The 17,088-nt window shown below is 38.3% G+C and overlaps 1 protein-coding gene across 1 annotated transcript in view; it reads right to left on the bottom strand.

Moving 5' to 3' along the window:
- Positions 1-17,088, bottom strand: part of LOC104622513 (cyclin-dependent kinase 19-like) — a gene marked incomplete at its 3' end in the record, with an annotated part of 53,900 nt that overhangs the window by 4,340 nt on the left and 32,472 nt on the right. Inside the window, exons 3-4 of the mRNA XM_010289327.1 lie at positions 16,701-16,758; positions 15,195-15,326 (exon numbers count right to left, since the gene is read on the bottom strand). Coding sequence (XP_010287629.1) covers positions 15,195-15,326; positions 16,701-16,758 — 190 coding nt within the window. The remainder of the gene's footprint in view (positions 1-15,194; positions 15,327-16,700; positions 16,759-17,088) is intronic.

Below are 17,088 nucleotides of genomic sequence, written 5' to 3'. Positions count from 1 at the left end.
GGAATGCCTCATTAAATCCTGGCAAGTTTAAAAGCTTCATCAATACAGCAGTCCTAATAGGTATTTATCTCCTACATTGTTCATATTAGTCAACCAAATACAAACTTCAGCTCTAACTATGGAAAAATGTGTCAATAATTAGCCATTTCCCTATCAAGTGCCATTTCATATGTTTTCAGTTTGTGGTCCCTAAAAAAGATTAATGATTATTACATCTATTCCAAATAAGAAGCACTATCCCTCAGAAGTGGGAATGTATAGGGGAAAAGCTTAAAACACATAAGCAGTATTTTTCAACTACAGTGCATTATTAATCCAGTGCGCATCTGCCTCTAGCACAAGATGAACTTCTTATAATGTTGTATACAAATTTCATGATAAATAAAATTTCTGTTTAAAAGCAACTGACAAAAGTAACAGGCAGACTACAGAAGTATCCATTTTAACTTGTTATGTACCAGAACTACTGAGAACAGGGCCATATAGGTCTTACAAGGTTGCATTGGATACTAAACGTTTTCCCATCTGACGTCCCAGGAGGATCCTAATAAATATACCAGAGTAATATAACCAGTCCTATAAGGATGGTTCCATTTCCCACACATTCCCAAACCAGTAGGTTTCAGGAATGATCCATGGTAAAAGGTTTTTACCAGTTTGGTTTTTGTTTTGTTTTTGGGTTTTTTTGGTTTTTACTGTGCCCTCCAAGACTTCCAGACTCCCTACTCTCCCCAAGCTTACACTGAACCTGAATGCAAGCCAGTTTTGCCGCCTGGCTCTGGAAAGAGGGGTGGGAGTGAAGGCCTTTGTAGCATACTCATTTCCCCAGACTCCTCATTGCAGAGCTTGCTCGTCCCATTCAAACCTATTCACCACTGAAAGATCCTTCTACTGTACCAGTATTTCTCAAGTACTACATAGTAACTTTAAAAGGCTACTTTTTCCTTTTCTAAAGATGGTCACCTGCGGTCCGTAAACAGACTTTCCATATATTCTGGGTGCACAGACTATTAGAATATTTGTATGGCTGTCTGTGTCCCAGTTTTAAAACCTATGACTCTAATAGCTTTATAGGTCAGCTACTAAAGCTGAGAAAACCCTGTGTGTCCCGCTCTACTTTAGCCCTGTAGCCAAGGAGAAGTACAAAGGGATGCTGACATAGCTGTTTTAATGATAAGGTTGATTAAGCAGACAAATGCTCGTGTATTCTTTCCTTTCTATGGCACAATAATCTCATTTCTGTATTTGTTCCAATATTTTGGAAACATTCTTTAAAGAATATTATGACAACTTAAGACAATAAGACAATTTATTGAGCAATAGCCTTGATTCTCAAAATGAAACATCTTTTCCCATGCATATTAACTACAATGTTTCAATGAAGACAGGACAAAGTCCAAGACTATAAATGCTTTATGCTTTTTAACTACATCCAAGAAAAGAAACACATAAATAAGCTCTTAACCTCATATAATTCTTTAATAAAATTCTGTTAAAGAAAGTAAGTTAAGATTGGGAAAACATCTGTTTAGCTGCAAACGATCAGTGGAATTCATCATTAGTGAGCTTGGTCCAGCAGCTTCAACAAACCTGTGGGGTTTTTTTGTTTTAGTTTGAACACAGTCTAGACTCTAGGACATGTCTGAATGCTGGTGAAGGAAGCAGACAGTGGATGGACACTGGAATACAGCTTCTCTACATCAACTGAGGGCAACACCAGGGTAACTAAAAGCTAGTTAGCATGACCTTAGCCTAAACAAGGCAATCCAGGTCACCTATAAAGAGCTACAAAGTTTATACGATTTGCCATATCTTTCAAGTCATAGAATCATTTCGGTTGGAAAAGACCTTTAAGATCACTGAGTCCAACTGTAAACCTAACACTGTGAGATCCACCACTGAACTATGTCCCTAAGCACCACACCTACATGTCTTTTAAACACCTCCAGGGAAGGAGACCCAACCACTTCCCTGGGCAGCCTGTTCCAATGCTTTATAAGCCTTTCAGTGAAGAAATTTCCCCTAATATCCAATCCAAACGTCCCCTGATGCAAATCAAGGCAAGGACAACAAAGTAAATATCAATTGGTCTAATGAAAAGGTATAACCTCTTCATAAGAAAATCTTGCCTCTCATGCTGAGCACAGCAGCAGATTCTAAACTTGACTGGAATCTTTACACACAGTGACCTAGGAGCATAGAGATACTACAGAAAAAGAGTTTATTAATTTTTACACTGGACTTAAATACCTAGAAATTAGATTTAAAATAATAACACACCTTTAAAGGGGAATTTCTCATTTCTTTGGTTTGATAAGGCAACTAGAACATACCTGTTGCTATCACACACAGACACAAGGGAAAGGTCTTCCCTTTCGTACATTAAGGTCTCAATTTTTATATCCTTAATTTAAACATTAGTCAGCAAAACAGAAGGTCAAGAAAGAAGTGGTTATTTGCCTTTTAAATTTGACACTTTCTATGAAGAACTGAGATCGGGGTCAAATATTTACATGCGACAGACTTTTCAAGAGGAAGCAAAAAATGGTGTCAGTGGGCTAAGGGTCAGAAAATTGCTATCACTCACTGGCAAGTTAGGCAATGTTTACCCATCTTTAACAAACAGCATCTCAACAGAACTTGACTGAAGAACAGAAGTTTATACTGTACAGCCACAAAAATGAATGTTCTGCAGACAAAAAAAAATACCTTTCTGTAATCTGAAGGATGCTCACAGCCAGCCAAACGTGCATCTGAGAAATGTTCTGTTTCAAGTGTGTGTAATCTCCTGTGCCATGATGTAGAGTCAAGACAATTCAAAACTTTTAGAGGCAAAACCATATAAATTCAAATCAGTCATGAAGTCTATTATACTCACACTTTCCTTTACCTGTATGCCTCCATCCTAGCCTTTTAAACTAAGCTGCTCTTTTCACAGAATCACAGAATCATTAAGGTTGGAAAGGACCTTCAAGATTATCAAGTCCAACCATCAACCCAACACCACCATGCCCACTAAACCATATCCTGAAGTGCTACGTCCACATGTCTTTTGAACATTTCCAGTGAAGGCGACCCCACCACCTCCCTGGGCAGCCTGTTCCAATGCTTGACTGCTCTCTCAGTGAAGAAATTTTTCCTAATATCCAATCTAAACCTCCCCTGGCACAACTTGAGGCCATTTACTCTCATCCTATCACTAGTTCGTTGGGAGAAGAGACCAACACCCACCTCACCACAACCTCCTTTCAGGTAGTTGTAGAGAGCGATAAGGTCTCCCCTCGGCCTCCTCTTCTCCAGACTGAACAACCCCAGTTCCCTCAGCCACTCCTCATAAGACTTGTGCTCCAGACCCCTCACCAGCTTTGTTGTCCTTTTCTCATGTTTATACTAAGAATTGAATTAATTTCAATCACTACACCTTAAAAATTTTCAAGTATCTTGACTGAAATTATGAGTTCACCAAAATCAACTGGAATTGTCTACAGGGCTTAAGTGGGCCAGGATTTCTTAATTCTCTCTAAACAGAGTTATTTTAGGTTGTCAAAATATTTATTTTCCCACCTAAGTTTCTATTCTTCAGTACATCAACATTAAATGAAGATCCTGGATCATACAATTTCAGACTTTTGCTGCGCATTAGACACATTATCCAGCTTGCAACATTACACTTAAATTACTGTGGTAAACTTGACAACACAGGTACAATAGATTTAATATGGGGAGTTGCAATAGAACCAGAGGCCCTAAGTAGTCCTCTCATGCAGCAAAAATATGACCGCAAACAAAGAAACCCCATTAAAGAACTTACATCTTTAATTTACAGAACTTCACATCCAAAATTTGGAAATTCCAGGTTCATGGTTCTCCATGCAACCTCGTATTTATCTTGTGCAGCCTAGGTACTGAAGACAATGGGAATCCGCCAGGGAAAATGCAATCTTATCAACAATTGTACCACAGAGCATGAGAATTAAAATTTTACCAACATTAGTACCTTGAGAATTAAACTTTTACCAACATTATACAGCTTTTGCAAAGACTTTCAGTGCCTTGTCTTCCCAAATAGCCCCCCTCTTTGCCCTCCCCAAATCCTATACACCACATTTTCATCAGCAATTCTTCAACTCTTCAGTTGTGTCCCCAAGACTGCTACTGTATAAACTACAGATTAACTACATTAGCTAGCAGCAGAGCAGGCTAACATCCTTGAGAGACAGAATAGAGTGATGGTTGCAAGAACGCAGAATAGAGTGATGGTTCTATCTTTTTTCCTCTCCCAGTTCTTCTTCCAGAAACCGGGGTGGGCTCCAGCCTCACGTGATGTCACTTCAGGGCAGGTAATGAGGTCACTGGGACAAGCATTGAGTTCTGGCAGGAAAGGTGTGTTACAGCCTTGTTTTCTCCCTAATCCTAAACCTTCAGATGCATCAGAGACAGCAGAGGGCTATTATTTTTATGCCAGCTCCAGTATCTCCAAGATGTAGTAAAGAATGTACTGCTACTTTTGTTCCAGCAACAGCAGTGCTTATACCTCAGAGGGTCCAAGACGTACTCTGGCAGGCTGCCAAAGCTTTTCATGGAAACAAAAGTAAAAAGAAAAATGTTCTTTCAGTGACAGCTCATCAAAAGCACAAAGAATAGTAATGGGTGACACAAAAGGCAGCTTTGTAGCCTCAGGGCTACTTCCCCCTACCAAATATCAAACAACTGCAGCAAGTAAAGGAAGTATGAAAGCTTCTCATTGCAAAGGTCACAAGTCTTTTTTATACTGCAAAGTATTAGGCAGGTCTAATACAGAAATTGCTACCATTTCCTCCTATAATGACGAAAGAATTAAGAACAGGCAAGATATGCTGCTGTTTGGTAAAATATCAAACATCCACAGCTTTGCATTTTCCCTTTACGATATTAAAAAAATGACTGACAGTATCATCTGATCGTAGGACTGGAAAGCCAGGAACTCCTGATGACTAATTATGGTGCTTTATCATTAATTTCCTCCCTTCTCCTCCATTTTTCCCCCATCTTACTCCATCACTGCAGGTAAGTGTCCAATATCGTACAATCTGTGTCATACAAACAGCACAGCATATTAGAGAATTGTTGTCATTTTCTATGCTCTTCTGAACTGCAGCAAATGAGAAGCGAGCAGTACATATTTTCTGAAAGGGAAATACACTTTTTTTTCTACTTAAATGCAGAATATTTTAACAAAACAGCTTTTCTGTACACAATGGAGCTCTTTGGAGGTTAACTCCATGCTAAATGAAGAGGGACAACGAGTTTATAATCTTGTGTGCTCTTACGTGGCTTATGCCATTAACTATTACAACTTTTTACTAGGTCCAACATGTCAACACCTTCAGAGCTAACATAAGGTGAGCAAAAGGCCTGCTATCTGGTAGATTAAGTTATAACAAGGAACATGCGTGAAGAGTACTTTCCTGGCTTGTTCCAATTCACAAGCCATGACAGTCTTTTCTGGGAGTTATTAAAGCTTTTTATGTCTACCTTATTTCAGTCAACAGAGGGGAATGCACATGCACATGAAGAAATCCTATGTCTTAGCACAGAGAGGCTTATTTGTCCTTCTAAACAGAGTGCTTTACAATATCTTAACATTTCTGTTACTATGGGGTTCAGCCTTGCAACTATTTCTAATAAGGCACTGATAATAACTCCTACATAACTATAAGCAAATCTGTTGGATAGGCAACAAAATAAACTGCTGTGAAATGTAACTCTGCTGTCAGTCACAGCTATTGCCAAGAGGTTTACTTGTGAAGCAATCCCACCTGTCTTGAAAACAAGTCATTCTACTGAATCAGTGCTGTAGTGTTGAAAGCTTCAGTTGATATTGCTGAAATAATTACACCTGAAGATCAAACTGATGGATTAGCTAAAAAAATTTCTCCACACCAAAAGTATGCACCTGGTTATGATAGTAGGTACTTAGTTTTCAACCAAAACCAACTTTTGTGAGTGAACATTTTAGATATGTATAAATACAGCACACCAAAAGCCTTCAATACTGCACTAGTTAGCTAGGGTATAGCGTTTATGGAACCAGGTTTTGTAACAGATCACCTTTTGGATCTTTAAATGGCAACCTCATGTTTCATTTAAGAAAATGAAATCAGCCTTTAGTCCATTGCTTTGTAAAGGAAGCCTTAAAAAATAAAGCCAAATCAAACACCTCTAAGACGCAAGTTCAACTCTGCACGAAACCATTCACCTGCTCATATATAAAAGGAACAATGTATTTGCAGTATATTGCAAAGAATCACAATATATTCCAACTGACATGTACAGAATGAAATTGAGTATGAAGAGAAAGCGGGCAAAATGCATCTCCTAACCTTCTCCAAATGCTGAGTCTTGCTTTCTCATGTCATCATTCACTTTCCATTTCCACATTAGGATCCATTATTTACTCTGGGCTATGACAGACATTGCAAGAACTCCTGCCTTACTTCCCTAAACCATTTTTTAAAATGAGCTCATAGCATAGGTTGCTCAGGGAGGTTAGAGAATCAATCCTGCCACTGCAAAACTCATTTGCCTGGTAAAGGGCAAAGTAGGTGAGATACTAGGGAAGGAAAAGCTTGCTCAAGCTTGTATAAGAGGCCCTATAATTATTAACAGTTGGGAAGAACATGAAACTGGTACTCTGAGGGAAAAACAACTAGAAGGAAAAAGACGGGAAACTGAGACTGTTACCAGCAGGGAGAGGTTTTTGACCCACAAATCATTGACAATTTTTGATGTACATGGGGCTAAGCATAGACGGATTTTTGACAGTAGCTCTTGTTCAAGGCGGTTTTTAATGACAAAGTTATTACTATAGAGGATATTCTGCCTTCTGAGTATTTTTGTGTTACTTTATTTTTCCTGCTCTAAAATAATCTATGTACAGTCAAGTCATAGTAACCATCACACTATCACAAATCTGACAAAATATTTAATAAAAAGGCAAAAGCACCTGGTTCTTCCCTTCATATGTTTTGCAAGAGGAGAGAATCATGAACATATGAAAAAAGTACTGGGTGATGACGAGTGGAAGTTTACAGGGTAATTTACAGAGCAGTCTAAATCAAGACAATTAGCAGATTCTAGCTGTGATTGAAAATTCAGTGGTTTTGTTTTCCTTTTCTTTTTTTAATGTCCAGAATGTTTCTATTTCTCAAGCTAACTGCAGATGCTAAGTGACATCCCAGGTTCTCAAATTAATCTATTCACAAATAATTCATAACACACTTGTACTGAAGCTCCCTATTATCATTAACTGATTTTATCTTCAGGACAATACCATTAAGTAGCATCCCCACTTTACAGATAATGAAATGACACGTAGGATGGATTAAATGGCATGCTGTAAGCTACATACACCACTTGGGACTGAATGAGTATTTAAATCCAAGTCTCCTGAGAGACCTAGGTTACTGTTCTTAAGAGATAAAACTTTACTGTCTGCCCCACATTAGAGTACCTCCATTGGTTTTACAACAGCAGAGACAGGTCTGACCTCCTGCACTGTTCTCATTCTCCTGACTATTAAGCTAGTGCACACTCCAACACATCTCTCAGACTCTTCAGTGTTGACAATGGCCACCAGCTTTACTAGCTAATTTCCAGACATAAACATCTTTGAAAAGCAAGAGCTATTGAGCAGTTAGAAGAAGGCAGTAACTAGTATGCTAGATCTCAGAACAGATAATGTTTTAAAGCATGTAACAATCCTGTGGACAACATTCCAAATGACAATTAATGTAGCTTTAAAATGTTCAATGTAAGTGACCTAAAAATCCTTTACAAAATTTTACATTTCTTAGGTGATTGCAGTGATAAGATTGTGGAGCATAGCAAATGTTTCTTCTTGAACAAAAAAAAAAAAAAAAAAAGCAGCATGCATAGTATTTTACACTGTCAAGCAAGAGGAAAAAACAGCAGTAAATCATCCAGCACCTGCAACAACTAGATAAGAAAGCAACAATTAATCTTTCCTATTAAAATATTTTGCCTCTCAGAAAAAGCATGAGAACAACTGTGATAATCAAAATGAAGAAAGTTTACCACATGCCAAAATAAGTTTACCACAAAATATCATCTGAATCCAATTACTTCCCATGTCATATAACATTGCCCAGGGCATGAACAAGGCTCCCTTCCTGGTGTAGCCTGAGTTCTTCTTTTCAGAGCACGTAAATGAATATTTTCCAAACTTCTCTACTTTTCTAGTTTTTCCACAACCCCCTCCCCTCAAATCCAAATCTCTAACAAACAGGAATGTGGATCCCTGTGCAGCAAACAGAAGCTGACCGACTGTAGATTTGTTTTTCTTAACTCTTTCTCCTGGATATTTAAAATCAATCCCCATGCCCCCATGGCTCCACAGACCACAGGTTTTTTTTTCTATGGACTTTTCAGTCTTCTGGTTGGCCTCATTTGTAATGTCTGGTTTACCAGATTTTCCAGAGAGGTCTTGTTTTTCCTCCTTCCCCCTAACCCTCCCAGAAGAAGAGACCAGAAGAGCTTTAGGCATTGGTCCAAGATTTCTAGAGGCCCCACAGCCCAGCCAGCGTGCCAGCAATCTGTGCGCGCACAGTAAGGACATCTGATGCACTCGGAACGTGTGGGACTCGCTGCACAGGCAATATGGAACACATATGCACATATTTCCATCCTAAATCCTACATAATACACCCCAGATACTTCCCTCTCTTTTTTCCTGCATAAAGTTGAATGGAGTTGTTGAAACCCTGACGGATTCCAGCATTCATTATAAATTCATTCCCTTTGATACACCTAATATTTTCCTGTGACATTTGCTTTCAAAGGCATTTTGATATCTGCTTATACCTTTCACACGTTTCCAGCTTCCATAACCATATGTTAGTCTGGAAATAGAATGAGGTGACAGTGCACTGCCAAAGCTTTAAATTACAGTTTCTCTATACCTAAATCTTGTTCGGGTTGGTAAATGCAGTTGCCACATGGCCATTTTTGACATTCCTACCGACTTACAATCTAGACAAGCGAGGAAAGGTAACTAAGCAATAGAGATTTCTCAGGTTCTCAGATTTACTTTTTCCACAATAAATAAGCCCATCCTTTTCCAGTGCAGGACAGTGTTTTAGCCTTGCTTAATGGGTGGTTGAATGATCACTCTAAAGAACTCTTCTGCCAACAAAATCCAAACCATCTAAAGTACTATACGCCATCTGATGCCATTTATCAAATATACTATTTCTCTAATTAGGGCAAGTGGTAAAGAGAGGTAGGATAACACGTTCTTGTTTGATAGCACTACTAACTATACAAGCTGCAACTTGATAAAAAACAAGTCTTAATTATGCTATTTCCTTGATATTATGCTACAAGGTGCCCCAGAATGAATCATAGTAGAAACTGCCACATCCTTTCTTAAAAACTCACGATGAAAAGAGTTCTTACTACTTACTTTACTAAAACATTCTTTTCTATTTTGATGTTCCCAGAGTGGAAAAAAAAAAATCTGATTGATGTCTCCTTTCAAACTGACAGCCAGCTTACCTTTTCCTTCATTTTACCACAGTCACTTCCTTTACTTTTCTTAAAATTACAGTGCAGAAGTCTTTGCCTACCAATGAAAGAAGCACTGTACCTTGCCACTTACTTTAACCTTGCTTCTTTAGTATTTTAAACATAAAGGCATTTTCTGTTGCGCTGGAGACTTCCTAGAAGTTCAGTAATCTTATTAACGTTTCCATGATCACAAGCATTTTACATTTTTGCAGTTACTTCGTTTTACCTGAAGTTTGTTCAAGTTACTTTTATTTGCATGTTTTACTTCTTTGCTGGAGTATTAGGATCTAATGAACACATGGAAACAGACTCTGCTTTTAAATTATGGTGCTGGAAATGCAGACCAACTTCCACAGGCTACAATGAATTTAGTACAGATTTATATTGTGCTAACAGAATACAGAGTGACCTTTGGCTTCTACACCACCATTTTCCCAATTTGTATTCATCTGGTAAATTAGTTGCTTGTAACTATGGTAGGAGATTATATAGGAAACTTTATTAACAAGTAGGGCTTAGATTATAAATGTTCACAGTTCAGGAAACTAAATATTATTCCCCATGAAACCCTAACACGGGCCTTTTACTATCCTTTAAACATGCAGAAAGCAAGAGCCATTTCTGGTTTTCAGCAACAGTATTTCCTGACTCCTGTATCTCCTTGAAACATGTTTATATATGTGATGAACAACTAACTACTTGTTCTGCAGGCAAATAAATAAAAAGCAGAATATTTCATTAGTATGAAGGGATAAATTAAATAAAGGGGGAAATGTCACTAAAAAACTACCTCTAAAATAATGAAATATACTTATATATTGTTTTGTGTAATACATAGTTCTTCCTAAACAGACTGTACTCAGTCCAATTTTTCCCCAAAGTTAAACCCACAAAATGTAACTGAGATCAGGTCAAGAAAACAAAGACAAAAAACCCAAATGAGACAAAAGTGGAATTCCAATTTAATTCTTTGATCATGTATAAGAATTATTTACACGCAAGCAAGCATACCTAAAGGCTTCATTACAAGAACAAAAACAAATTGGACACTATAGTAGACAGTGTCCAGGATATTATAAATATATTGCTAATAATTAAAATTATATTTGGAGCTAAGATAAAGAAGGAGTATTAGATACAGAATACAGAAAATATATTTAAAATAAAATGAAGACTAAGCCAGTGAGAACATAAGCAAACATCCGAATTATGTAGCAACTGTTGGTCAATGTTTAGCATGTTGCAGTAAAGAACTGATGACAATGCATTCCTAGTAAATTCAAACAAAAATATTTCTCACAATGACAAAATTGGAAGAATAGACTAAAACTGGCATGACATTGCTTTTAGCCTGATTTAATTTATGTTTACTAATTATAAAAAATTATATTATATAAAAGGCATAAGACAATAGCTACAGAAAATAAGCAGCTATACCAAATAACTTGTAATTTCCTTTTTTATAAATGCTATATCTAATCACCTTTCTTCTAAATCATTATTTCCAAATGAAAAGCAGTTAAATAAGAATCTTATATAATTTATGAGTTACTACTAAAAGCAATACATTAGGTCTCCTGAGAATTATGTAATATTAAGAGATGTTAAAATTCTATTTTCGCACAGAAATTTAAGAGAGCTCGAAGAGTTGCATCCTTTGCCAAACACATTAGCATTCAAGTTAAACTCTCACTAGGGTGCTTAGCTCATTAAGATTGCCTTTTTTTAAGTGTACATAATGCTAGAAGCAGAACACAAGTCTGGACTCATAAACTGCGTGAACATCACCCCTGTCATTTTGTTACCCATTTCTTCCCTGTGCCTTAAAGCTGCACATAGATCACCTCCGTGTACCTCCATTCTCTTCTCTTCAGACACACGCTCCTCTAAGCCTTCAGTCAGCCTACAAATCTCACCTTGCAACTTTCCTTGGTTTCATTTCCCTATTTTTCACTTTGCTGCCCAAACCATTTTGAGTGCCCTCAGCACTCACACTGCATGCCAGGTATTACACGACCCATTCGCACCCCTCCTGGGGATTCGCTGGTGGGGGTCTGATTCACAAGACAGAAAAGCCTCAGAAATAATAAACTACTAGCAAAACCAGATCTCTCTGAAGTAGCATCATCCTCTGAAGTTTTATAGGGACTCCTTGTCTGTGTTTTAGTATAGAGTACAGATCCCTCGGGGCAAGAGCCAAGTAATTTATGATGTAATTAAAAAAACAATGGCATTATACTAATTCATTCTTCAAAGAGATATCCTGAGATAATGGTACATATCACTCACCTAAATCTACAAACAATATGCTATCGATCAAAAACAGGTAACTGTCAGCTAAGGTAACTCCCCAGTACCATGCACACAGGTCACAACAGTTATCTGGTCCATTCACATCAGTGTTTCAGAAAATCAACATAGTCAGGGAAGTTTAAGCATCTAACTTACAGGCATTTAAGGTAATCCTGTTGGTATTTTCTTTAAACACTTCTAGTAACTGGTTTCACCCACTACAGGTACAGTAAACAGAGACCTCAGAAGTTAGCAGTCCAGTTTGCATGGTGGCAGATGCAAAGCAGGCCCTAAGAGTCAAACAACATGGGATTGTGCCACAACCATGGGGGCAGCGCTACAAGGCTCCATCTCCGGCACCCACTGGAGAAGGTACCCTGGGAAGTCAGAGGCCTCAACTGAGACCGAGCTCCAGAGGGAGGGTGCTGCCACCCAGGACTCTGTCTGCAGGGTGGCGCTGGCCTCACTGTGGGAGATACACTCTGGTTGGGGCACCGAGTCACCAGCAAAAGGAGCTGTGGGAGGAGGTGAACAGACTCTGTAGCATCACGGAGAACAAAACAGGACATGCGCAGGGTCACCTCAGGGACCTTGCAAAGGTTTCTGGAGGATGTTGGGGTAAATTTCTTCATGCAGATACATGTGTCATCTCTCAGATCTGCTACTTGGGAAGGAGGAAGAACTTGTTGGGGATGTGATAATGGCAGCCTTGGCTGAAATATCCATGAAGTGGAGTAGTGAAGGCAAGTAGCAGAATACAGGCCCTGGGCTTCAGGAGAAACTGGCTGGATCAAGATCTGGGGATGGCAGTTAACGGTTTACACTCTAACCTGGAGGCTGATGACAAGAGAAGTACCACAGAGGGTTACGAGACGTATTCAACTTAGTATCTTTACCAATGCCAAGGAGAATGAGGTGGAACAGCCCCCTATCAGGTTGTGGGAGAGCGAAAACTGAGAAAATGGTTGATATGCTTGAGGGGTAGAGCATTCAGAGGGAACTAAACAGGAGGAATGGGCCACAGGAAACTAATGAAATTCAAAGAGGACAAATATAAAGTTCAGGACCTATGATGGACTAATCCCCTACAATGGTTCAGGTGGGGGACTGGCTGGCTGGAGAACATGTTTGCAGAAAAGGTTGTGGGGGGTTCTGGTGGACATCAGGTGAAACATGAACCAGCACTGTACCCTGGTGAAGACTAACAGCATCAACAGGATATACTGGCTGTATCAACAGGAGTATACCCAGTAGATTTGAGAAAAGTGAGTACTCCCCTTTACTTAACACTTGTTGGACTACATTTGGGCCAGTTTGGGGACCTGAAGACAAGACAGACTTTGATAACCTGGAGCAAGTTCAGTGGAGAGCCAGCAGGATGGTCAGAGGCTGGAGAACCTGCTATGGGAGAAGAGGCTGAGTGACACAGTCTCGTTGAGATTGAAGAGGAATCTATGAGCAGCCCCCTGTACCTATGGAGAGGTGACCAAGATGATGGAGCCAGGCTCCTTACAGTGGTATATGACAGCAGAATGAGAGATACAGGCATAAACCGAAACAAGAAGTTCTGACTAGGTGTAAGGAAAAAATTCTTCACTTTGAGGATGATTTAGCACTGGAACAGGTCAGAGGGTGTGCAATCTTTGTTCTTAGAGGTTTTCAAGACCTGGCTGGACAAAACCCCTCAGCAGACTGGTCTGAATTCAGAGTGGACCCTGTTTTCAATGGGAAGGTGGACGAGAGACCTCCTAAGGTCCCTTTCGACCTGACTGAATCTATGTGCAATTAGTATTTTACTTTGGACGAGGAGTTTGCTTTTGAAATGGATCAGATTATCCACACCTATGACACTTCAGCTTGCGCTGCAGAGTTCTCTCAGAGTACACAAAATAAATTCCTTTGGGACGAAATTAAACCAAAAGGTGTGCGTCAGCCACTAATGGTCTACTGGACCAGGCCAGAGAAAGCACTCCACTTTCTCCAAAACACGTATAATGTGGATGCTAGGTACTCAGTACCATTTTGCTTCACAGATGCACTTCCATTGTGTCACAGTACTTCCTAATGTCGACGTTGCCATCTGAAGAGCTATGTTATTCCATTTCAGCAGATGAAAAGGAACACGAGCATATAAACCCCAACTTTTTGGCTTTTTGATGCTGACAAACTTTGTCCAAGGATGGAAATGCACGTCACCTGCCTGCAAGACTAAACACACATATCCTCACTAGAGCTATGCAGAGGTCTTTGCTCTTCTTAACAGTTCCTGCACATTCAAGGCAAGATCAACACACAGTGCAGCATTTTGCCCAGCTTAGGTCCTCCTGCACTAGAGGATTCCAAATGGGAGAGGACAGCAATAAGGACAGCAATAAAGAAATGTGAAGTGCAAGTCCACATCAAAGAAGTCAGGTGACAGTTCATCCGTTTTTCAAACCTTTTGCTGCATATGATAGTTTGATAAACAGGAGTTACATGAGAAATCCAGATTGTAAGATTTATTTAAAAGTGTTGGTCCACTCGACTGAATGTTCAACTGAGATGCTAGTATAACACGGTGTTTTGTAAGTCTCTGAACAAAGGCCCACATAGCATCTCTGAAAATTTTTGTAACAGGAAAATGCCTGCAACTGCCAAGAAAGCCCCCTCTGCACACACAGGAACGATTTAACCCTGTTTAACAGAGGGACACTGTCTCCTTTGCAGTTCTCTTCAATATATAACCTAATCATGTGGACAGGATACCTCCTGTGCATCTCAGTGTTTTTGTTCTCTAAAGAGCAAGGCACCAAGGCTGATGGTGCTTATCGAACTAAGGGGGAAAGAAGACAAGAGCCTGGCCACCAGTACTTCCTGAACACAGCTCTTGGGAAGTCATCAGGAGTGAATGATCTGCAGATTGCACACAGTGCAGGAGACCGCCCTTCTCCTTATCAAGCCAAATACTTTATAGAAGCATCTGGACATGAAGCATCCTAGAAGAACACCACTAACCGCCATAGTTCTTTCCTTTTTGAAGATTTATAAGATTACAAGATTTCTGACCCCATATCAGAAAACCCTATAAACCAATGCAAAGAACATTTTTATTTTAAAAACAAAACAGGTAACACATTTAAAATGTCTAACGTTAACCTTAACTCATATGTAAAAATAAAAGCACAGTCCTCAGAAAGTTTCAATCTGAATTAATCTTTTATGGATTGGATCATACTCCATCTGCTGCCACTTCAGGAAAAAAAAACCTAGCTCGTCAGTTGATCATTATATCTATTATAAGGCTACCCTCCTTTATAAAACTTAAGGGTAAACCTCTTTCTTACATGAGAACTTACCAATGGCCTTTGTGTAATGTCTGGCTCCAAGTAACAGCTCTGGAGCTCTGTACCAGAATGTCACCACAACTGGATCCAAGTCTGCCAATGGCTTCAAAGGCGAGTTGAACAATCTTGCAAAACCCATATCAGCTGGGGGAGGGGAGGGGGTGAGGAAGCAAGAAAAAAAAACACAAAATGAAAAGAACATTTAAAATTTTAATACAAATAAATAAAAATTTAACAGTATTGCCAAAAAACAATTATAACAAAAGCTAAAAAAAATTAAAACTTACAAATCAAAGTTTCTAAGAAAGCAACAAGTAACTCATAACAATATTGGGACAAATTTTTCTAAGGCTAAATTCCATTTACTTCATTTATAAGACTACGAAGGATGACATTTAAGTGTTTTCATCATGGTATTGTAAAACTTTACATAACACAGATGCCTGTTTATTTAAATAGAACTATAACAGAAGCCCGGTTAACTAAAGTCAATAATAGCAGGTCTCTAAGGTACATTTATTTTTCTATACGTTTACAAAACTGTGAGCCCTTGTGACTGCTATATATTTACCCAAAGTGCAAAACCGAAAGGACTGCAGTGTAGATTGCTTTGCACTGTTTTTAAAGGTATGCCTCCTACTTGATTTGGACGAATGAACTCCAGAATCAGGAATAAGTTTTTAACCAGGAATTAATGAAATCAATGAGTGTATACTGTTACAGAGGTATCTTTTAAATGTAAGCATTCATTTTATATAACTCAAAAATTCTCTCTAGAAACAACCTTGTAAGTAACATTAAGAAATGCTAGACGGGAAAGTAAAAAATTAGGGTGTATATTCAAAATGACACATTTGAACCCAAGTCTGAAACTTATCTTTTATACAACTTCATCTAAATCTTTCTGCTTCCAAAGTTATGAAATGCCAAGTATAATCTTCTTGCAGTTATCCATACTAATATAAGCATATGAAACAAAAAATGATTAGCTGAACATTTTCAAATACAAGTGTTGATTGACTAGAGAAGAAGTTCCAGTGTATTATTTCTTTCCTGATGATTGCCACATGTTTTATTAAAAAAAGTTTATATCCACATGACTAAGGCTTATGATCTGCAGAGCTAATTAGATTTTGGATAAAGACCATCTCAGTTACATGTGTTTCCCACCTTGACACCAAATAGCTTTTTGCATAGCAAACCTTTGGACCTCTACAAACATGTGCATTGATGTTATTTATATAAAAATAATTAAGAACAAATACAATTTATAAGTAACAATGTTACACTAAGTAATCATAGTTGAAGTCAAAAGAACCCTGGCCACAGTCATTGTTTTATGTGCTTATTATTTTTCGCTTTAGCTTGTAAACTCAGTAAGTAAGATTTAAAATTGAACTAGATGATGTGCATGCATACACATACATGAAGATTTGTTTCTATCTCACACTGAAGATGCTTTTTTTTTAAAAAAAGTAATTCCTTAGCTGTGCTATAAAATTTTCTCAAAATGTTTACCTATTTTGACTCTTCCTCTTTCGGGACCTTCACCCATTACCAGAATGTTTGCTGGTTTCTGGAAAACAAAAAGCAGAATATTTAGTTGACCAGCCTTTGATGATTATCTCCAAGACTAATAAAAATATGTATATTTATTTCATAATGCAAACTTTTCTGCAAATACCCTTCTAAGTCTAAAATTACCATACCTTCCTGTTTCGCTGACATTTAGTTTTTAACCCTAGTTACCAATTTTACAGTTAGAATAATAGTAAAGTACTTTGACATTTCATAGTAAGAAATGCAATCTTTCCTTAAATTTCATTTCCATTTTTACCAGAAGAATCACGTTCATTGGCGAGATTTTCTTCTACAGGAAAATTTTATACCAGGATAACATTTATGC

Source organism: Phaethon lepturus, unplaced genomic scaffold (genome assembly GCF_000687285.1).
Source record: "Phaethon lepturus isolate BGI_N335 unplaced genomic scaffold, ASM68728v1 scaffold52526, whole genome shotgun sequence".
Classification (NCBI taxonomy): domain Eukaryota; kingdom Metazoa; phylum Chordata; class Aves; order Phaethontiformes; family Phaethontidae; genus Phaethon; species Phaethon lepturus.
Note: the sequence above shows the minus strand (reverse complement) of the source record. Positions and strands in the feature narration are given on the sequence as shown.